General features: G+C 41.0%; 1 protein-coding gene across 1 annotated transcript in view; it reads left to right on the top strand.

The window, feature by feature from the left end:
* The window catches only part of VSTM4 (V-set and transmembrane domain containing 4), an 83,280-nt gene extending 60,994 nt beyond the window's left edge, over positions 1-22,286 (top strand). The window contains exon 8 of the mRNA XM_030204855.1: positions 21,611-22,286. Coding sequence (XP_030060715.1) covers positions 21,611-21,736 — 126 coding nt within the window. The 3' untranslated portion in view covers positions 21,737-22,286. The remainder of the gene's footprint in view (positions 1-21,610) is intronic.
* The last annotated feature ends 2,655 nt before the right edge of the window (positions 22,287-24,941 follow it).

The raw sequence follows: 24,941 nt of genomic DNA, 5'->3' as shown, positions 1-24,941 counted from the left end.
TTTTCTGGATGGGAGCGCTGCGATGGAGAAGTGGCGCTCCCCGAGAGATTTTGGGGTCTGGGAAAGCAGGCCCAGTTTTGGGGACGAGGCGATGCACTTTTCAGGGTCCGGGGATGGTTGGGAATGTCCCCGGGCCTGCAAAAGTGAGTCGGAGCGCTGTACGAGCGCTCTGGTACGGAGGAGGGCACGTTTTCGAGCCGGAGTGCTGGAGGCACTTCGGGTACTGCGTGGGGGCCGGCGGGAAGAGAAGACAGCGTCGTTTCGGGCCCCAGATGGAGTAGAGGGCCGAAATAAGATAAGACCGGGAAGGAGTGGAGACCTTCCCGGCGCTTTAAGGGGGGGCCGGTCTGTGAAGTCCGGGACGCTCCAGCGTTCCCGGTGAAGAGAGAGGGCAGCAGTCCGAAAGAAAAGAGGGCTGCCGGTGGAGAGGACGTCGGGGGAGTGACGTGCGGGCGTGCATGAGGCGGCGCGCCTCATGCACGAATCGCGGACGTGCGTCTTCGCGAGTAGGCCGAAGCTGGGGCCTAAAGTTTGGGCCGGCTTCGGTTCTTTTTTATTTTTGGATCCGTTTTCGCCCCAGGACAACCGGGACCGGGAACGGAACCGAGGGTAGGCATCGAGTGTGCTGAAAATCACGGACAAGGTAAGGGGTCTTTTGACCTGAAATTTTATTTTGTTTATTTTTAAATTAAGTAAATACAGTTTTTGATTTTTTAAAAATCAGGGGTTGGTTCAATTTAAATTTGGTTTACATATTTGTGATCGGGGAATTTTTCTGGATTTTTGGGGTGGGTTAGTTTTTAAATTTAAATATTTTTAGGGGGTATTTTGGAGGGGTGCTAATTTGAAGGGGTTAATAAAGGGTTAAATTCTTAAATTCGACAGGGTAGATTAAGGAAGGGGTATATTAATTTTTGAAATGGGTTTTACAAATTTGGGTAATTTTGGAGGGGTGTTAGAGGGGATAATGTGCGACGGATAGGAAAATTGGGGTATTTTTAAAATTTAAAAGTATGGTTAGATGGAGGATTCGGGGTTTTAGTGGCAGGGAAAATTTGGAGTGTTTTGGAGAAATTGGGAAGGAGTTATAATTTTATTTTATAATTTCCCATTAAACTCTATGGGAAATTATAAAATAAAATGGAGATTTTGCTGTGCTTCTCAAGATTCCGCTGGTCAGCTGGAGAGTTTAGAATGTTGGAAAAGGCTTGGGATTGGTCAGCACTGCTCGGAATCCCAAGCCAAAGCTTGGTCTCCTAGGAGATGAGGCTAACTGGCAGTTGCATTGAGAGGCTGGTGACTGAAGAGAGCGGAAGCGCAGCTCAGTGTGGGAGAGAAAGTGTGAGATTTTTGGTGATTGGAAGTGAAAAAGTGAGTTTAGTGTGAGAGTAAAAAGTGTGAGAGTGATAGTGAATGTAAGGAAAAGCCAGAAAAGGGAGTTTATTTAATTTTTGATCAATTATAATAAACTTGGGGGAGGGGGTGGTATGAAGTGTGATTGGTTTTGGTAGTGAAGTGTATGAATGATAGGGGAAAGTGTATGAATACATGTGAGATTAAGGAATGTTGGGATGCAAGGGAATGAAAGGGTTATCAGCCTTTCAGTTTAGGGAATTAAGTGATTAGTATAGGCTTGAATCAGTACAGGGATTTTTGTGTAATTTTATTTAAATAGTTTAATTGGCCCTAAGTATTAATTAATAATTCACTAGAACTAAAGGTATAAATTAAGTGTGAGAATAGATAGGGTTTTCCTTCCTATTAAGTTTTTAAGAGATAGGTTTAGGGAGAAGACCTGGAAGAAGAACCTGTAAGTTGGAGAACCACCAAGGGCCCCTCCGCAAGACAGACTACACGTCAAGTGGAATGGTTATCAGCTAAGTGACTATTGAGAGAATAGAAAAAAAAAATAGAAAAGAAAAGATAGAGAAAGGCAAAGACAATTTCTTATATTCTTACCTTGCTTGCTTCGCTAGAGTGAAGACGGTACCTGTGAAAATAAACACAAAGAACACACAAAGTATCAATTCTAGGAGTGTACAGTATAGCTTATTGGTTATCTAACTTAATTTAAAAGAAATTGAGACATGGTTTTCTAAGATACTTATCTGAAAGTTCTTGAGTATAAAAGTAATTCCTGTAAAGAAAAAGATAAGAGAAAACAAGTTAAGATATTAAACCTGAGTTGAGAAATTGTTTAACTAGTATTGTGATAAGAATAGAAGGGAATTTGGTTAGAAATAAAAATGTTATTGATTCTAGTTTTTATTATTAACAGAATGTGAAATAAACTTGTTTTATTTATAGTAAGATAATAGAGTTTCATTGATTCCTTCAACTAAGGGGATAATCCTGAATTTAGTTTTTCTTTCCCCTCATGGTTCAAGGGATTGTGAGAAGAGGTTAGTTTTTGTAGCTTGTCCCTTCCATTCTGGTGTAGAGCTCCAGAGTCACGACTATTGCCATCTGAAAATTTGGAGCTCTATTTCTGATGACATCTGGTGCCAGAGTGAGAGGGGTACAGCCTACATTACCTGCTATGGGCATTCGACTTTGATTTAACCAGTAGCTGGGGGTCCTTTTACTAAAGCTTAGCGTGTACTAATGGACATTAGCATGTGCTAAATACTGAGCATCCTATTTTATACCTAAGGGTCACTTGGCACTTAACATGTGCTGTCTATTAGCGTGTGCTAACCTATAGTTTAAAGGGCTCCCTAGTGTCATTGACATTGATAAAGTGACTGTTTTGCAATAAACCAGCATTAAACACTGGAAATACAGAGACTCTAATTGTAAATTTCTAATATCTGAAAATATAAAAACCATGGGGGGGGGGGGGGGGGGGAGGTTATTATCAAGCTGTGTTAGGGTAATATCCCTTGCTGTTTCCCCATAATGCTGTTTAAATGGCACTAGCACAGGTTTCTTGCCCTAACAAAAGTATTTAAGTCACCAGGGAGTACACTGTAATGAAATGCATAATGTGCAAACCCAAAAAGCTGAAGTTAATGTCCCAAGAGCATGGGGGTTTCAAAGCCGACCCAATATTCCGGGTCACAACTTAGAGGGGCCACATTGTGCTTCCTTAGACTGGCACTCCCCAATCACAATCCCCCCCAATCTAGCTTTCCTCAAAATGCCCCCCATCAAGCTCCTCTCTCAATGCTGTCCTAAATTAAGCCCTGTCACCAACCAAATGTCCCTCCCACACATACAACCAGCTCTTCCCCAACCTCTATAAGGCCCCCAACTCAGGCCTACCTTCAGAGTTCCCTGGTATATAGTGGGTCTGGGCAAGAGTGATCTCCATTTGCTCCTGCCCTTGCCAGTGCTAAATTTCAAAATGCCACAAAAATGTCTTGCAAAGAAGACCTTATAAGACTTATGACTATTGCTAGGAGTGGCCAATGCCATTTTGGAATCAAAGGACAGAAATAACTAGGGATCCTTCCTGCCCAACCTCGCTAGATACCAGGGAACTTTGAAAGTAGACTCAAAATGGCCTATCAGAGGTTGGGGGCTGGTCGTGTGAGGGAAATTCCAGTTGGGGCAGGAATAGGGTTACCATACATCCTCTTTTGGACTTCTTCAGATATGTTCTCCAGGTTTTTTTTTTTTTTTTTAGGAAAATAGTCTCTTTTATGTGCCTATGACCAACACACATACCCACATAATGAGAGAAACCATCTCTGACCTATTACTCAGTGTGGACACATGGAGGTGCTAAAGAGAGAGAGAAAGGCATTGTTAATCTCTTCTCTGTTTCCCTGCTGGTTGAATCTGTTAACGGAATTTTGTTTACGCAGCACAGTTTTAAGCATATGCCATGCAAAGACTTTTATACATATCTCAAAAGCCAGCCAAAGTTGTTGAAGGGTATCCACTCTTCTGGTAAGTATGCTTGGGCTCAGACTCAGCCAAACTAAAATCCGGAAGTTTTTGAAAAGTAGATTACATTCTGCTGCTGTACTCTCAGTCACAGTTGATATGTGTTCATGGACTAAAAGCCATTTACACATTTGCTATGATTATTTCTTTAGCAAAGGTGGCAACCATTTTTAATTTTTGTGTCCTTTTTTTTATCTCCACAAATATGGTAACCCTAGGCAGGACCTATTTTAGAGGAGGGGGTCTTCATTTGGTGGGAATCAGGAGGGGAGCTTGATTTGAGGGGGTTGTGATTGGGCTGTGGAGGTCTTGGGAGGCTCAATGCGGCCCAGGAGCATCATGCTGGCTTTGCAGCCAAATGCTTTTGCGATTTTAAAATAATGCTAGTTGTGAGGTTGCTCACAAACAGCGTTATTTGATTCAAGCTTAGCCATATAGTGTGAAAGAGTCTCTTTTGAAAGTATACACTCTTATCAATAGGCTGAATATTCATGCTGGTACACTGAGATTAGCTATAACATCTGATTAAAACTGTTACGCCCCTACTGAAGAATTTTTGAAACATGGCCATGTTGTGCATTTTACATCTAGAAAATAATAAAGTCGCTTAAACATTCTGTTGTCTACATTGGTCATCTTTTTTCGGGCTGTATGTATAGGGCCACAGTACTGTGGGGTACATTAACAACTAGTTATGAGGGATAATCACTGTGATCTGTCACTGTTCTACATCTTGATATTCCTACTATATCTTACCTAGTCAATTTAACAAGGAGAGCACTCTGTCATTAACAAGTTTTGTTCTGGTGTGGAGGAGTAGCCTATTGATTAGTGCAGTGGTGTGCAATCAGGGGAGGCCATGGTCAATTTCCACTACAGCTCCTTGTGACTCTGGACTAGTCACTTATAGAGAATGACATGGGAATGGGGACCCATGATTAAAAAAAAAATACTGCATTTAGTGCGGGAGCAAAACCTTTTACCACCCTGCAGGAGCGGTAAAAAGCCTTGTACCCATGGTTAAAATAAAAAATGTGATTCCTTCCTCCCTCCCCTCCCCACCACGTCTTTCTACCTTATGGTGCGTGAAAAAGGTCCCCCATAGGCCTTCTCCTGGCCTTCACTGCTTTGCTGGCTCCCGCCTTCTGATGTAACTTCCTGTTTTGCAGTGAAAACAAAATGCTGGACCCACGAGGGGGGGCAGCACTGGAGGGAAGGGAAGGAAGAAAGGGAGAGAGAGGGCTGGAGCTGATGAGGACAGAAGCAGTGCTGGCGGGAAGGGAAGGGAGGTCTAGAGCTTAATGGGATAGAGGCAGCGCTGAAGGGAAGGGAGGGAGGTCTAGAGCTGAATGGGACAGATGCAGCGCTGAAGGGAAGGGAGGGAGGGCTAGAACTGAAGGATACAGAGGCAGGGCTAGAGCTGAAAGGGATAAAGGCAGCACTGGAGGAAGGAAGGCAGAGTTGGAACTGAAGGGGACAGAGGCAGCGCTAGAGGGAGAGCTGGAGCTGAATGGGACAGAAGCAGTACTGGAGGGAAGGGACAGAGGAGATGGATCTGTGGGCGGGAAGAGGGGAATGGGGCTGGAGCTGAAGGGAAGGTACAGAAAAGCTGGAGCCATGGGGGTTGCTAGAGCTGGAGCTGAAGGGTAGGGAGAGAGGTGCTGGAGTCCCATGGGGGGGGGGGGGGGGCTTTAGGGATAGATGGAAGGGAGAGAGGTGTTGGAGTGCCATTGGGAGGGGCTGGAGGGAAGGGATCGAGGTGCTAGAGTCTGATGGAGGGCTAGAGGGAGGGAAGGGAGAGAGGTGCTGGACTTACAGGGGGGAGGGTAGGGAAGGGAAAGAGAGATACCGAACTAAGGGGATGAAAAAAAGAGGGAGTGAAATACTGAACACACAGCTGAGGAAGGAAGGGAGAGAGATACATTGGTATGTTGGAGAAAGAGAGGGAGAAGGTTGACACAGGGAGGTATACAAAAACAGATGGGAGATGATGGGCATGGAGGAAAGCATAGGGACAGGTACACAAAGGTGAGATGCTACATGCGGATGGTATATGGACACAGAGGGACGATACTAGACGTGGGGGAGAATAAGAACACAGAATGGAAATGCTGGACTTGAGGAGGCTTAAGGATATACAGGAGTGATGCTGGACACAGGGGGAGGGAATAGGGACATAGAGCGGTAATGATGAATGTGGGGAGATGGACACAGGGAAGATGCTGGACAGGGAAGTATAGAGGACAGAGAGAAGGGAGATGCTGAACATAGGGAAAGATAGGTACACAGAGATGGAAGATGGATGGTGAGCATAGAGAAAGAATAAATAAATATCAAATGGGTAGGAGACCCTGACGAGTGAGTTGAGAACACAATGGGAAACAGAAACCAGAGCCTGGGACCAACATGTTTTGAAAAATGAAATGACCAGACAATAAAAGGTAGAAAAAAAATTATTTTGTATTTTGTGATTAGAATATGTCAGATTTGAAATGTATATCTTGCCAGAGCTAGTGTTAGACATGGCTAGGGCCCAGGGCAGAAATTTGGGAGGGGAGCCCAAAGCCTACTACCAGGCCATGCGTTCTTCAGCTTCCAGCAGGCTTAGGGATCTTTATGCCCAAGGGGCAGTTGTCCTAGTTGCACTCTCCTAACATCATCCCTGGCAAATGTGATCTTTATATTTTGCACGGTAGAGAAGGAAATGCATCTATTTCTTTGGTGTGGCTTCTTGGGGGTTAGGTTTAATATATGTTTATCAGTTTTGGTCAGCTATTATGTATTTGGCATTTATGTTCTCTGTGTGTGTGACTAAGGTATTCTATTAGCATGAATTTTCTACATAGCATTCTGTAGTAATTTGGCTTGTTCCATTTTTTTGGTAGTGGAGAGGGTTGTGCAAATGGGATCAGACAGAGCTCGCAGGGACGAGGACAGAGTGCACGGGGATAGGGACAGAGCTCACAGGGGTGGGGACAAACTTTGTCCCCATGTCATTCTCTAATCACTTAATCCTCCATTGCCGCAGGTACAAAATAAGTATCTGTATATAATATGTAAACCATTTTGATTATACCCACAAAAATGCAGTATATCAAATCCCATTCCCTTCTGTATGATTTTCAGACACCAGTGAAACAGTGATGTTTGTTACACGTTTCACTCCTTTGTCTTGCTGATTGGTTTTTTATACATATTTATAGCTCAGAGGAAACGCCTTAATTAAAGAGCAAGAAGTAAATAGATTATTGCTGTTTCACTGGGTTTATTTATACTTAAGTCATACAAAAAACAGATTTCATTGATAACATTTATGAACACAAAAGAGTTTACATGTAAACTGATTCAGAAGCATAATTTTATTTCACATTTTATCCTGATTGCATAGTGAGAAAAGTACATTTCTCTTTATCTGTGAAGGTATTGTTAATAATGTTATGTTATATTTATTGATCTTTTTTGTGATAATGGGTTTACACAATTGAACTCTTGACACATTTATTCCTTTAGCGCTTTTGTTGACCAACAAATGCATTTAACTTTCCTTCTTGAAGTCTAATCCAACTTTCACATCAAATTCCACCTTTTCGGTAAGAGCAAATGACTGCTCCAGGAGTTGGCATAATGGATTTCTAAACGTATCTTACTTTCAATATAAATCTCAAGTTTCTGCTTGAAATCCCAGGAAACATTAAATGGTGAAATACAAAAAATGAATCTAAATCAGAAGATCCTTAGAGAAAAAAATCTCTGCTGCTCCCTTGTTGAATTCATTGCAGTATTGTCTAAACTGAGAGCATAACTTTCTTGGGTCTTTTTCTAACAAGGAGGTAATTCTATAACTTGGTGCCTAGAACTACAATGGAGCATGAATAGAGAATGACACGGGGATAAAATTTGTCCCTGTACCCACCCCGTGGGTTCTATCTCTGTCCCCACACCGTCCCTGCAGGCCTCATCTCCACCCCATCCCTGCAGGCCCGTTCCCCGCCACTGCCCCATACCCACAGGTTCAGTCCCCATCCCTGCCCTGTCCACATGGGCTCTATTCTCATCTGCAGAAGCCTCGAACACTTATGATTTTATATTTAAATCTTTTTATTAAAGTATAAAAAGGAACAATATGCAATGCAACTATTGTGTATAAATTACAAATAGAAAACAATAATAACAATGAGCAACTATAATAACCCCACCTCCACCACCCTCTACCCTTCCAACCCCAACAATAGCTGACTTCTACTACCCCAAGGAATCCTAATCCACCCTGCTAAAATGTCCAGGGTTACAAAATACAACCTGTTCTGTATGCCCTAGCGGGGGAGAAACATGTCCAATGAAGCACTGTTATGATTTTTTAATCTGTGGCTGAATAAGTCATTAACAATCTCAGGATTCAGTCTAGCTCTGTCTTCTACAGTCCCTCCTGCAATAGAAGATATCTTCTTAGAAGTTGTGCTGGTAGCAGGATGTACAGGATCCCCAATGCAAATGTTGCTAGCTGTGGCAAGCATGCTTTTTTTTCACAAAAATAAAAATATTGTCATCTGCATCAATCAAACATAAGTAACAGTCCAGTTCATTAATCGGCTTCAAAGTACAAAGTGATAGAGGGACAAAATTTGTTCTTGTCCCTGCGGGATCTGTCCCCACACCGTCCCCGACAGGCTCTGTCCCTGTTCCCATCCCCGCGGTTAACGCAGGTCCCCATCCCTGTGACGTTCTCTAAGCATGATGAGTGTCAAATCTATAATAGCATTTAGGTGTGCCTAAGATGGTATTGGCTTTCCAAATGTTAGGCATAATCACTTATGCCCAGTCAATGGCTGGTGTAAGTGGATGCGCTGAAGGGCGCCATGTAACACATGCAACTGATGGTATTCTATAAGCTGCTTACTTCACTTGGCGCCATGCCCATGGCCCATCCATGTTCTATTCATGTGTATGCCCCCTTGTATTTATGCACTGCTTTATAGAATAGGATGTAGTGCATTTTGGCACATATTTGCCAATTAGGGTGGCACTTACATATGCAAGGTGCATGTAACTGCATTCACCCATTTATAGACCTGCCTCCTAAATGCATAACTGCTAAGGAAAAATTCTTGGGCTCAACTTTGGGCACGAGAACTTATACCAGCTGAAACCTGGTGTAAATCCTGGTGCACAAATTGGGTATAGATCCCTGCTATTTTGTAACACTACATGCATCTTTTGTGAATGCCCCTGACCCGCCCATGCTCCTCCCATCACCACGCCCCCTTTTCAATTGCACACGATCTAATTTAGACACCCATTGTTACAGAATAGCGTGTAGCCAGATCAGTGCCCAAATCATAATTATGCCAATTAAGTGCTTGTTAGCTCTAATAATTAAATCATTGGAGCCCATTAACTAGTTATTTTGGGCACTGATCTGGGGATCTGTGCCCAATTTGGATGACCTTTATAGAATCTGGGTTGGTTAGCATGCAGTATTTGCTATGTGTTAATCACAAAACACCTTCACACCAATTTTCTGCTCATGACACACCTCCTAAAATGAAAAGCACATGGGTGGATTTTATAAATGGTACCTAAAAAATTGGTGCCCCCAAAAAGCAGGTAGTGATATTCTATAAACTGTGCTGGGTTTATAGAATACCACTTAAGCCCGGGCATTGTGTCTACATAGGTGCAGACAGTCACAAACAGAAGGCAAATTGCTCCACTTGAAGAAAAAGTGCCAAGCTTAAAACAGTAGAGCAAAGGAAAACAACCTCTCACTTGGGTCTTCCTCACTGTTTTAGAAGAACTTTTTAATAAATACATTTAGGTGCAGCCATTTACACCAACAAAAATGTGGTGCAAATACTACACCTATATTTATGCACAGAGGCCCCTTATTCTATAATTTTACTTGTAACTAAAAGTCATGCCCCCGAAGCACCCATGGCCCTCCCCATTTCCACACCCCCTTTTCCAACTAATGCGTAAATTTGTGTGTACATGTTAATTGATTCAAATTAGTGCTAATAATTTCTTGTTTAAATGCCAATTATTGGTGCTAATTAGCTTGTTCAATTAAATTGAGCACACAAATCTGCTTGTGCATTTTTTGGCGCTTTTTATAAAATTAGGGGTTAATACACACTTTACCACATGCTAGCTACAAAATACCGCAAAGCCCCTTATTGCTCCACACAGTACACTATGCATTAAAGGATCCTTTCACCAAGCCACACTAAAAAGCACCATAGCACTGAAACTTCTTTATTAGGTATTTCAACCTTTCTTTACTGTGTACACGATCAACGTAAATCAGTTCTCCTTTATTCACTGGATGTTTCGGCTGCTTTCGATCTGGTTAACCGTTCAGTTTTATTACATCAACTTAGTTCTATTGGTATCTCTGAAACTGTTTTGGATTGGTTTATTTCTTGCCTTACAGACTGGACATACACAATGGCTTTTAATGATTTTGTATCTACAACTTTTAGGCCTGGTGTAGCTGTTCCTCGAGGATCCATTCTCTCACCAACACTTTTTAACATTTTTCTATCCCCTCTTTTAACTTTGGCTCAAACTCTTGAACTGACTATGGGGCTAGTTTTCAAAGCACTTAGCCTTACAAAGTTCCATAGTAGCCTAAGGCTAAGTGCTTTGAAAATACACCATTATGTATGTCTATGCAGATGATATTCAACTACTTTACACTTCAGATACCTGTATTTCTACTGAACTTTCCATCTTAAATCACAAGCTCATTTCAGTTACGGATTGGTTGCATGATCATAATCTTGTGTTAAATTCTGAAATCTAAAGTTGTACTTTTATCCAGAGCAGTAAACACACCTTTACTATACCCATTCATCTCTCTGGAATTCCAGTGCTTCGGTAGACACCGACTGTATAGTGGAAATAGAAAAGGTGCAGAGAAGGGCGACGAAAATGATAAATCACGCAAAAGCTACGACAAAGAAAATGTTCAACATGATGTGGATGTTGAAGCGTGTGAAATCTTATCTTCCCCTAAAAACCTTCCGCAATTTGGTCCAATCCACTGTACTCACCCATGTTGACTACTGCAATAGTGTTTTTATTAATTGCAAGGCCCAAATTCTGAAAAAACTCCAAACTGCCCAAAACATGGCAGCCAGACTAATTTTTAGTAAGTCGCGGTTTGAGAGCGCAACACCTCTCCATTTAAAACTTCATTGGCTCCCTGTTATGGAACGTATAAATTTCAAAGTCCACACGATGATTCATAAGATTATCTATGAAGAATCCCCAGCCTACATGTACAATCTGATTGACCTTCCAGCCAGGAATCGCTCTAGATCTTCTCGAACGTATCTAAACTTACATCTTCCCAACTGTAAAGGAATCAAGTACAAAACATATTATGCATCCAATTTCTCCGTTATAGGTAGCAAGCTCTGGAACACCTTACAAAGATCGATTCGAACAGTCAATAACCATTTACCCTTCCGGAAGCTGCTAAAAATTTACCTCTTCAAGCAAGCCTACACAAAGGACTTGACTTAAATTAAGATCCTTCTGCGCCTCCAGGATCCGACCTTATGACAGAACCTGAAATACGCTTCCTCTTTTACCCCTTTTTGATTTCATCCCTCTTCCAGCCATCATTATACATTCTTCCTTAATTACAACACGCTATCCCAATTTACACCCTCTTCCCACTCCCTACCTCTACCACCTACTACTACTACTACTACTACTACTTAACATTTCTAGAGCGCTACTAGGGTTACGCAGTGCTATACAATTTAACAAAGAGAGACAGTCCCTGCTCAAAGAGCTTACAATCTAATATCTTACCCACTTTTTATTGTCCACCTCTTTATATACTATATTCAGCTGTTTTATTCATTTTGTGTTATCTTGTAAACCTGTTATATTTGTAAGCTGCATTGAACCTGCTATTAAGTGGGAAAGCGTGGGGTATAAATGTTACAATATAGTACAATAAAGGGGATGGGACGACTTCCCTATGAGGAAAGGCTAAAGTGGCTATGGCTCTTCAGCTTGGAGAAAAAGCGGCTGAGGGGAGATATGATAGAGGTCTATAAAACAATGAGTGGAGTTGAACAGGTAGATATGAAGAGTCTGTTCACGCTTTCTAAAAATACTAGGACTAGGGGGCATGCGATGAAGCTACAATGTAGTAAATTTAAAACGAATCAGAGAAAATTTTTCTTCACTCAACGTGTAATTAAACTCTGGAATTCGTTGCCAGAGTAGTATGTGGTAAAGGCGGTTAGCTTAGCGGAGTTTAAAAAAGGTTTGGACGGCTTCCTAAAGGAAAAGTCCATAGACTGTTATTAAATGGACTTGGGGAAAATCCACTATTTCTGGGATAAGCAGTATAAAATGTTTTGTACATTTTTGGGATCCTGCCGGGTATCTGTGACCTGGATTGGCCACTGTTGGAAACAGGATGCTGGGCTCGATGGACCTTTGGTCTTTCCCAGTATGGCAATACTTATGTACTTATGTATGAGGTACTACTTGACTCTGAGTTCTCTTTTCGTCTGCACATTTCTTGGGTAGTTCGCAGCTGTTTTTATAAATTCCGTTTAATCCATTCAATCCAATCTCTAATTCTGCCTCCAGCACTCAGTATTTTGGTTCATTCCTTGGTCATTACACAACTAGATTATTGTAATTCTTTATATCATGGACTCAGAGCCAAGGAACTCCATCATCTTCAGATGGTCCAAAGCACATCAATTAGATTGATAGCGAAGGTTAGGAAATACAATGATATCACATCCTACCTTAAGGACACACACTGGCTACCCCTGACTCACCATATCCTATAATATAATTCTCACCTCCAACGTTCTGTGCCTGGGACCGTGGATCGGTGGTCTCCGAGGCACCATCAGTGACGTCCCACCTCACGCCCCTCCCACACTCTGTGACGTTACCCCTCACGCCCCTCCGCGTAACCTAACCGCCCTCACGCCCCTCCCACCCAGTTCAACACTTGACTCCGCCCTCAAAAAAACACTGCCGCCCTCCCTCCCAAAGATTTGGACTGTCGAAGAGGACCAAGAGGGAGGGCGGCGAGACGTCGACCGCATGGATGCGGAGACTGGCGAATCGGAATACAGGGGGGAGGGAAAGAGCAGTGGGTCCGACCGTCAGAGAGGAAGAGGGAGGGCGGCAAGACGGCGAGGTAAGCAAAGAAGCACATTGGTTGATCTCTGTTTCCACTCCCCTACGCAGCCGTCATTCCTATACACAAAAAAACAAACAAAACTAGAAGCTGTTGCTTCACACTGTCGTTTTTACATTGAGGGAGGGAGGGAGGGAGGGGGGACGGATGGAGGGAGGGAGGGGGGACCCTGCAGCTGGGAAAAAGCGAGAAAGGGAGGGAGGGGAGGTAAGCAAGGAAGCACATTGGTTAATCTCTGTTTCCACTCCCCTGCGCAGCCGTCATTCGTATACACTAAAAGACAAGCAAAACTAGGGGCTGCTGTTTTACACTGTCGTTTTTAAATTGAGGGAGGGAGGGGAGGAGGGGGGACCCTGCGACTGGGAAAAAGGGGGGAGGGGGACCCTCCTGCAACTGGGACAGAGGGGGGGACCCTGCAACTGGGAGACAGACTGGGGGGGGCGGCCACCCTAGAAGTGGGAGGGAGGGGGGGCCCTGGCACATACTCTCGTTCTCACACACACACTCGCACCCAGTCTCACTCTCTCTCTCTGTCACACACACACACTCACACATTCACTCTCTCTCACACAGTCACTCTCACACACACTCTCTGAAACATACACACTCCGAGGAAAACCTTGCTAGCGCCCGTTTCCTTTAAAACAGAAACGGGCCTTTTTTACTAGTTACTTATAAAATCTTACTACTTGTCTTCAAAACCCTATCTTCCAATGAACCATTATACCTCTTTTGTCTCCTCATCCCTTATTGTCCAAGATCAGAACAGCAGAACCAACTCATTGTTCCCAGTTACCATTCTGCTAGTTCATGAACACAATAGGGAGTCTATTTTTTCTGAACAGGCCCCCGACTGTGGAATGCTCTTTCAAGTTCATTAAGATTACAGTCTTCTCTATCGAATTTTAAAGCTTATTTAAAAACTTACCTATTTGCTGATGCCTTTCAATAATGTCTACTCATGAGCAGTTAGTTGGGACTAGCCAGATATTTTAACCTACCCACATTACTATTATGATTGTAGTTCTACCCCTTTTACCCTTATTGAGTCACGTTTATGTACCCATATATAGAATAGCATATAAGTGTTTCCTTGCAGATTTGCATAGGGGGCTTGGCCATGGGAGGGGCATGGGTGAGCCAGGGGCATTCCCTTAAAATGTGAACAGCGTTATAGAATTCGAGGGATCTGTACACAATTTACTTGCTGGGATTTACACTTGGTTTCAGTTGATGTAACTCCACACACCCAAAGTTGAGCACATAATCCTGGTGCTACACGCTATTCTATAAAGGGCTCAGATCCCTGAACACCTGTTATAGAATACCATTCAGTGCCATTTTATTCAGCGTCAAATTTTCGCATCATTTATAGAATTTTCCCCTAACTGAACAATGGCAGTTAGCACAGGGTAGCGTGGAGGGACATAATCGAACCGGGTGCCCATCTATAAGGGCCCCTATCTCTAGGGACGGCCCCGTAAAGAAGTGTACCCGACCGTAATATCGAAACAAGATGGGCAACCATCTTTCGTTTTGATAATATGGTCGGGGACAGCCAACTCTCAACATTTGGGCCGCAAAACTTGGCTACAGAGTGCTACAGATAAAGTAAACTCTGATGGATCCCAGCAGATAGGCAAACCTTAAATGTGGGCTAATGTCCTTCTTTCCAATAATCTAAAACAGTGTTTCCCAAGTGCAGTCCTGGAGTACCCCTTGCCAGTCAGGTTTTCAGGATATTCACAATGAATATACATGAAATTGATTTGCATATACTGCCTTCCTTATATGCAAATCTCTTTCATGCATATTCATTGTGGATATCCTGAAAACCTGACTGGCAAGGGAGTACTCCAGGACCAGACTTGGGAAACACTCATGTAAAGTAAGGATAAGATCATTTGCTGATTTTGGTGAAAATACATTAATCAGATATTTTTTTTGTAACTCTTACCAAAAGCATATTAATACTTTTATCTTGTAATAATTCAACAGGTATTATTACACTGTATGCCATTTTACTATGAAAATTTGTTAGCAGTCTGAGCAAAATGTGAGGATAGCTTTCTTAGAAAATATGTTGACAATATTTTATAAGTAGTTAATTAGAAAAATATGTTGTCAATGAAACTAGCCAGTGCTTTTTGATCAATAAAATGGCCGATTGCTATGGTATTCAACATTACTTGGAAGAGAATGTTTTTTTAAAGGTGTCTTGCTTTTCTTGCCCCATTAATATGCATCTTTTGTTAGAAATTGTATATACTTTATAATGTTGAGCCTCCTGTGTGTTTTCTTCATATTTTCAATCAAATTATTACATACAAGAAATATGCATAGGGGAAATTATTCTACACATTTTATGGTGTGCTGTTGCTGGTAGCGGTAATTGAAGTACCCTTTCCATTTATGAAAGTACTAATTTTATTTGGTTTTATTGCTTTTCTAGATGCAATTATTTATTTAGTGTGCTTTGGCTTTATTAAATTATGTTTACTATAGGAACATCATAAAAATGTATGAAAACAACACATCAGCCAAGCCTGCCCAATGACCTGTATTAAGGAATATAGTGTTATTTTTCATATCCAAACATAATGGAATAACGTTCGAATAAACAGATAATCTACACCACAAAACAATGCAATCCTGAGGTAATACAATAAAACACCTGGACAATATGATTTCATAAATCTTGGTTCTAAAATTTACATGAGCTGGGCGTTGTGCTGCTATTTTTAGGGCACGTGATATTTCTAAATGGAACCATTATAACATGAAATTAAATTAAACGGAGATGCAGGGAGTTAATGTGCATGCTGCACGCCCTGGAGCAGTTCATTTCTATAGAGCCACCTAAAGACAGCAGAGCCCTAATAAATGCCTACCCTTTCAATGCTCCCTAAAATGACTCCTGTAACAGGTCTGGTACTTTAGTGGACGTTCCTGGAAGTAGACTTTGCAGTGTGTTTTTAAGCACAAGCTATGCAAACAAAACAAAAAACTAAATTTGTTTTCTGAATCTATGTAAAAGTTTTAGCAATCTCTGTTCTTTTGACATGTAATCTGTGAGCTTCAGCTTTAGATTTGTTTTACCGTATGTTGGTTGCTAAACCTCAGTGCACTGGTATGAGAAAGTTTACTGAACGTAGTTCTTATATATTTCATTTATATAGACAGATATAGCTATACCATATATACCTGAGTAAAATCCACTAAGGAATTACAATCCAGTTCTGCTTTTTTTTTTTAAAGTGAAAGCTAATAAACAGCAGCACTGTAAACACAAAATTCAGTAGACTATTGGAAGTACTTTTTTTTTTTTTTTTAGAACTGGGATGTTACTGCTGTTTATCTGTTGTAGTTTCAGGCTGACCCATCTAAAGTATATATGAGTTACCTGAGAGTTCTGTCATCTGGTCCTTACAAAAAGAATCTTTCCAAAGCAGCATCCATGGAATTTTTTTGAATCTTATGTGTTAAGGAGGTTTTACCCTTTGGGAAGGTAATTTTATAACTGCGCACATGGGTAAAAAGTGAAGCCTTTGCAGAACTTTCAGAGCAAACATGTGCACATGCTTCCAGCCTGAAAATGTCTCGGAGAATTTATATGCTTACATCGACTTATATGCTTAAGCTGCGGTAAAAGGTGGCCTGCAGTAGTGTGGGCGCGTGCTTTGGGCGCTCTGGGCCATTTTTTACCACGGCTAGGAAAAAGGGCTTTTTTTAATGGGCCAGGAAATGGGCCTGTGCTGAAATTAAAACTAGCATGTGCCTATTTACAGCTTGAGCTGTTAACGCCAACATTGACTTAGCGGTAAGGGCTCACATGCTACTTGTGCAGTAACCATGCAGTGCATGCCAACTGCTGATTACCACCGGGAACGCCCCCCACGGTAGAAAATTATTTAATTAATTACCGACTTGGTGCATGCTGCCTGTGCGTTAGCCCTCCCACACCTTAGTAAAAGGGCCCCTTGGTCACTTGCTCTTTGCAACACTCCAATTTGGGGGGTTAATATGCATACACATGCTTGCATGTTTAAAAGTAGGTATGGAAAAGCAAACTTCTCCTCAACAATACTCCACAACTTAGCGACAATGCCACAACTTAGCTCTGGTAATATTACATGTATGAAAGCTGTGCATCAACAATTTTTATAAAGCTTGTGTCCACAGATAATGCACTTTTACATGTAGAACTGCTTCAGAACATTGTATTTTCCTAAAGAATTTTCCTTTTCTAAAGCATGTTTTAGAAAGAATACCTGAGCAGGTATTGCAGAAGTCAGAGGTTTTTTTTTAGATGGAGCAGGGGCAGAGTTCTAATTTTATAATGGGTCGCCTAAGTTGAGAGGGCAAGAAGCACGGATTTCTAATTTTTTTATAAAGGCACTTTTTATAAAGTGCATTAAGGAGGAAATACTCAGCTGGCGGTGATGAGCACTGTCGGCATTATTCCTCGATATTCAATGCAGGGCCACGTCAGGAATTCAGCATTGAATATCCAGTTTATAAGGCAACAGCTAACACATAGCCGGTTAAGTCAATATTCAGAACTTAACCATCCGTTGGCTGCCTCCCATTTATTTCGTTACCTTGGCCATTTAAGTGATGAATATCAGCACTTAACCAGCCAGACTCTGTCCTTGGAATGCGCCCAGAATAATATCCCCGAAAAGCATTTTAACTGGTCAGGAGCCATTTCTGGCCAGTTAAATGGTTTTACTATTGACCAGTAAGTGGTTAACATAATGTTTGCTTGTGGTAACTCTTACTGCACTATTTACTCATTAACTGCATGAGGTGTTAGGAGCTGGCAAATGGGTGAGTTATTGGTGGAGATGGATATGGGGTGCACATTGTAGTCAATGCACAGTATTTACTGCACACTGTTACTCGTGCAGTTATCATGTGTGTATTTACTGCCTCCTCAAGAGGAAGAATTAACAGGCTAATTCTATAATGTAGGTGGTTACATTTATACACTGCCTATGCATGTAAATGATTAGAGAAATGGCATATACACACCTGTGTGTGCCCATATGTACATAAATGTCACATTTCTGCCTAAGGGCTATTTTGTAAATAAGCGTACAGAGCCAGTTCTACAAATGGCACTGAAAATTTGGCACTGATAAAATTGAGCGTATAATGCTAGTCTATAAAGTACGCTTGAGGATGAGCACTCTATAGAATAGCACTGAGCGCCAAATTCAGCTCTCAATTTTGTGCACGAGGACTTGAGCCAGATAAATCCTGGTGTGCAAATTGGGCATAGATCCTCACTATTCTGTAACACTGCATGCATCTTTTCTGAATGCCCCTGACCTGCCCCTAACCTGCCCCTGACCCTTCCATGGCCACGCCCCGTTTCGAGTTGCACACAATCCAATTTAGGCAAGGTGGTTTAATTGACAGGAGACGACAGGTGCATGCTTGGCCCATTATCTAGCCTGAAGCTAGTAGGCGGAGTTTGCCACCATATTGAGTAACCCAAAGTAATAACAAACATTTACTAGAAATAAGGACTGCCTACGTGTGGCTTGACGTGAACCAATAGTTTGCTATGGTTTGAATTTATAAAGATGGCAGCTATGGCTTCAGCCCTGTCAAATGACACCTTATCCTGTCAATTAAATCTCCTTGAATTTAGGCACCCATTGTTACAGAATAGCGTGTAACCAGATCGGCACCCAGATTATAATTAGTGCCAATTAAGTGCTTGTTAGTGACAATAATTAAATCATTGGAGCCCATTAACAAATTATTTTGGGCACCAATCTGGGATCTGCTCCCAATTTTGGGTTCTCAAGTTTAGGTGACCTTTATAGAATTTGAGGGTATATATTGTATGTTGCACCTATTGTATTGATAAGTGGACTCTGAGCAAAGCATGGGTAGGAATCCATGCATATGTAATTTATTGCATGCGGTAAGTTATGTGTGTATCTCTGACATTTACATGCAAGCAGTTACACCAACTTTATGGCTGGCATAAATACTGATGCCTAAATTATAGGCACATAGTTCATCTGTTATGCTAGTAGTCTATAAAGGTAAGTAGGAACCTACTTTCCTATATAGAACACATGTCACATAGGCACCCATCAGGCACACACACTGTTATAGAATTACTGCTAAAGTGGATCCGCACCTACTTTTAATGTGCAGTAAGAAACCTTTCTGTGGGGTAACTACAAGAGACCTGCTGGGCATGCACCCACCAATTATTGCACAACTTTTGCACTTACCATGTGTTAATTTTTGCTGATAAAGTGCAGTAAGTGCAAAAACTTACTGCGCTTTAGTAAAAGGGCACAATAGGCACCTATGAGGCTTTTTTATTAAAGCACAATAATATTTTGCACTTACCGCATTTTAACAGCAAAAGTCAACATGCAGTTAAGTGCAGAGCCTTTGCAATAAATGAAGAGGGCATGCCCAGTATCTGCTGTATCACACAGGGTGGACCCTTAGCACATGAGCACCATCTTCTTGTACATGCTTTGGAAGATAGCGTACCTCTGTACTATCATCCCAGGCATGTAACATGGTCCTGGCCCTAGACTTGACTGTAGACACCTGCAGTAGTGCTACCCATCCCCCCACTCCACTTCCATCCTCCTGATCTTATCTTTCCCTGATACACTTCTCAGATCCCCAATAACCTTCTCAGACTCTACCCCAATCCCCAACCCTCCCATATCTGCTCCTCCTCATGAACCCCTCCATGAATCCAATCCTTGCCCATATGTTCTCTAGTAACCTTCCTGACTCCTCAGACTATCACTACCCCTGGGACTTAACATGAATTGATCCCTGGTAGTCCAGTGGGCAGTGGGAGGCAGCGGTCCCCCTCTTTTTCTGCCTCATCTGGCTTGGGGTTCAAAAATGACAGCAAGACCTATATGAAAGCAATTTGCTTTTATATGGAAGTCTGGCCACTAGCAAAAGTACCACATGATTACTTTTAGGAATCATCACTGCTATTTCTGAGCCCCAAGTAATATGGACCAGGAGCAGAAGGGGACTGCACGTGCCCTAGCTCACTGGACTACAAGGGATCATCTCTGGGTAAGTACCAAGGTAGGTGGAGGGTTTGGTAGGGAGATGATTTAATGGGAAACATCTGGGCAGGGCTTAGACTTGGGGAGGAGCTTTTTGAGGGATGCAATCTGTGTTTTTGAGGGGTCTGAGAGGAGATCAGTAGTTGAGGGTTCGGAGCAGGAATCAGTTTGAGGCAGATCGGGGGGTCCTTTCTGTCAGGGCATGGTCATGCTACTAGAATGCAAGTAACATACCTGCTCTTACTGCCTTTTCTTGAGGTAGCAGTAAGTGCAGCCGCATTATCGGCAGTCATGACAGCTAGTACACAGTGCCAGCCCATTCCTTAGCTGTCACAGGTGGCTATTCCTCTGACCTACCCATGTCACATCCTACCTGCATTAGGCATCTAGCATAGGGTTTTTGCAGTGCTGCTGATTTTAATGTGCAGTAGATGCTAGTATGAATTCCCGCTAACATCTCTCATGTGGTAAAACACAAGCTAACTTCTTAATGCAGCTTAGTAACAGGCCCCCTATGTGTCTTTATAGAATACTAGGGATAAACCAGTTTTATCTCATATACATTGAAGATGAGGACATTTACTCCTATGAGGGAGTAGGCATATGTGTTGTCTTGTAAAATGCAGGTGCATGTATTCACACAGCACTATTGAGGTACGTCTTCACTAAGCAGGCACTGCTTGCAAGTTCATGGTATCTGACAGTGCAGTCTGATTGCTCTATGGTCCGTCAGCTATTTTTCATTGTGACACATCTTAGATTCATACGACTCATGATGCAGGCATATGTTTGCCGAAACATGGCCGAGACGGGTCTGCTTTGAATTCTTTTAACTGTACCACACATGTGACCTATAATTGTGAAGTAAAGATATTGCTTTTCCTGATTGGGACTTTATTGTCTTTTTGTTTGATCGCCTCAGTTTGTTACCTACCCTGTATGTAAGAAACTACACATGTAAAATATAATTCCACCTGTGTCTGTTCAACCTCAGTCCCAAAACATGCCAACGCATGAGTTAAGTGAAAGTACGTGCAGTTTTGGCACTGTGTGTACTTCTACACCTGTAACCCATCAGCTAATTTTATCAAAGTCATTTTATGCCTCCCCCCCACCTCTCAAATTTATAAAATTGCTTTCATAGTTTATAAAATTAGCACCTGCCCGCAGATGTACATTATATCGACCCCTGAAACAGCCTGACCGAGGAACATGTCAGGTTTTTGATATATGAATAAGAAAGATCTGATGCATGAATAAAGGATTTTTAATTCAGAAACACAGCTCTGTTTCTTCTTTTTAGTGTACTCTTATATATATATATATATATATATATTCTTTTCATATTGTTGTGATACACCAGCCTTTTGGGGGGATTGGTTGTTTGTTTGCTTGCAAAATAATAGAAGCCATAAGAATATTGTAACTATGTTTTTTTTTCTTTTCGTGTTTTCTTGTGCAGCCAAAAATTACAGAAGAGAGTTTAACATACGCTGAACTGGAACTGATGAAACCACCAAAGCTGGCAAAAGGTGTTCCCACCAGCACAGTCTATGCACAGATTCTCTTTGAGGAAAACAAGATGTAAACCAATGTGTAATGTATTTAATGCCCAGTGGACTGTTATTTATAAAACCAGAAAAATTGTGTTATTTTTTTACTTCTGTTTATGTACTTCAAGTTCGATGATTTTTTTTTCCATTTAATTAAATTGTATAAAAGGTTATAGTATTAATGAATTGGGAGCATTTCGAAGGGTAGTTTATATTTGGATTCTGCAGGATGTTTTTTAACTTGTTTGATTTTGCAGCAAGTCAAACAGTTTATTCAGAATTTTGAAGTGTGTTTGTATTACTAAAAAGCATCCAGAAATACATTTATTAGATTCTTGCTAGCCTATGCTCAAAGAACTATTTTTGGTATTACTACAAATCTGCTAGATTATGACAATAGAGTTTTCAGCATTTTTAAAATGTTTGGTATTAGGACTGGTAATATATCACAAGACCTGAAAATAATAATAATAATAATAATAATAAAAAAAAGCAAAAGAAGGGAGACTTTTCTTTTTTGTTTCATAAATGTCTAATAGCTTGCCAGTTGGTTGGTGAACACATCAACTGAAATTCTAAATTGAGCAACTTGGGTAATATTAGGGATATGCTTTCATTTTCAAATAAATGGCAAAATGCAACAAATGAGGGCATTTTCATGTTATATATGTTTAAAGAACCAAATGACCGAGGAGTCAGAATTGGCTGAGTCCTCTTCATTCTACCCATTTTTGCCCATGAAACAGACCTGTGGTTAATGGGGAGGAGAGGGAAGAGAATCTGGTGTCAATTTAGGATGAAGAGACAAAAATATAAGGCACTTTACTGATCTTGTTGAAACCTTTTGACAAGCAGCCTGCATTCTCCCAAATACATGGCTAGTAATGCCATCATAAGCTCACTGGGAAAGTGAATGAAAGCAGAACAGATCACCATTTTGCTTTTCCTATTCAGAGAAGATGATTCAGGGTCACTGTTCCAGGCAATATTGTATGAGATGGTCTCTGCAAATAGAGCCTACAATCTAGTCTGCTGAAATAAAAATGTTTGGAAGGAGTAGGTATGGAAGTAGTGACAGAAGCAGAAGAGGGAAGTCAGTTGATGCCTCTAAAAGATAAAGTCCAGCAGCAGCAATAGCATGGAGGAACAGAGAAACATCTCCAATCTCTAGAGGTTCATCAGCCAAGCTGGAGTGATTTTTTTAAGAGCGGAAAACCAAGAGCTGTAGCTTACAGTGCATCTATGAGAGACCAGTTATCTGTTCCCTTCTCCACAAATGGTGAAGAAAAGGCAGAGGCAGTTCAGAGTGGGGGGACAGGAGAGCAACATCAGATAAACATCAACAGTACAGGGTAGGAGGCAAACCCCATTCCCTACAGAGCTTGTGGCAGATAGTGATTCTGATAAATCCTCATGTCAGGGATTTCCAACAGAAGCATCAGATATTGAAAATGCCATAGCTGAGGCATTTCATTTTCTGCTCTGAGTCCCAATTCCAACAACAGCAGCAAAAGCACAAACCCCTCCCACCTTCCTAAAGAAGTAGACTGAGAATCTAACAGTACACAAAGGGAAGAAATAGCTGAATTTGGAAAATAAGAGAGAATACTATTTGAAGAATTAGATTAGCAAACAAGGACAAACAAGTGGCAAACTCACAAACACAGTGGGAAATACAAAGATGCTACTTTAGGAACTATATGCCAATCAAACCCTAACACATGAATAGTTATGGAGAGGTGAGTTGAAACCAAATGATAAGAGATTGATAGTTACAGCCTAGGACAGTAGATAATGGATGAGATAATTTGCAGTTATTAAAATAAAACCCTGGGAAAACATTCATGTGTAGATTCTGTAAGAAAGAGCTGGACAGGGTTATTCATCTTGTGGCTGGCTGCAGTGTTCTTATGGGAGAAATATTCTATACAGAAAGGCACAATGATGGAAATTCTATATATGGCACCTTAAAAATTGGTGTTGTAAAACCACGTGGTTAGCATGATTCTATAAAAATACACCTAAAGTTAGGCGTAGTTTATAGAATATGCTCAAGCATCATTCTTTAATATTTAAGTGCACCCATTTAGGCAACCAAAACCAGGCCTAAATACCTGTGCCTAAGTTAGGCGCAGATCAGGTGTATTCTACAATAGTGTGCATAGTTTTTTGAAATGCCCACAACCCACCCATTCCACACCCATGACCATGCCCCCTCTTCAACTATGCACATTAGAATTTACGTGCACCACGTTATAGAATACACCTAGAAAGTTGCGTGTGTAAATTCTAATTAAAGCCAACTAGTGTTGCTAATTGGTTGCTAAGTACCAATTATTGGTGCTGATTGACTTATTAATCAATTAATTTGTGTGAGTAATTTGGCCATGCAGCCAAATTAGTGCACACAACTTAAGGTACCATATATAGAATTTGGGGGAATAAGCACATCTCCTCCATTGGGAACTTTGTAAACATACAAAATTGTTGAACCAGAAAAGCATTGGAATCGCAACCCTAACTGAATTATAGAAAATAAAGAGGTTATGATCACCTGGGACAGTTCAATTCCAACTGATAAAAAGTTTGTTCAAGAAAACAGAACATCATGGTAAATTAGAAAACAACACCTGAACAGTACTAATTATAGGGATTATAGATTTCCAAGTGAGTATTTTTTGAATTGGGGAGACAGGAAGAAGGCATTTAAAACAGCCTTGAAGATTTATTTACCGCTGCTTTTCAAGAATTTCTAGATACCTAAAATTGTCTCAGGGGTGATGTTGTACTTCGTGAGACAGACAACAGTTAATTAGTACCAGTGAAGTGTTTTACACATACAGCATGAGCAAACATCGACACAATCACATTGTTTCAAAAGAGAGAGACTATGGTAACAAATTTATTCTGCAACTGGATATATAGGTCTTTTAAAACATGAAAAAGTTTACTTGATTGTTGCAACTCTCCAAATTTGTTCTAATGTGAGATGGATTCCGTGTGCAGCAACAAAACTTCCTCCTTTTGGAATAAAAAGAAAAAAGAACTCTAAAAATCCAATTTTGAATAAAACCTGTTAATGAATTGTATTGATGAAAAACTAATGGAAAAATTATATTGTGGAAAACTTTCTGTTAAAAAAAGATATATATATATATATATATATATATATATATATATATATATATATATATATATATATATATATATATATATATATAATAAACTGTTTTGCAAAAG

Source organism: Microcaecilia unicolor, chromosome 5, assembly GCF_901765095.1.
Source record: "Microcaecilia unicolor chromosome 5, aMicUni1.1, whole genome shotgun sequence".
NCBI lineage: Eukaryota > Metazoa > Chordata > Amphibia > Gymnophiona > Siphonopidae > Microcaecilia > Microcaecilia unicolor.
Note: the sequence above shows the minus strand (reverse complement) of the source record. Positions and strands in the feature narration are given on the sequence as shown.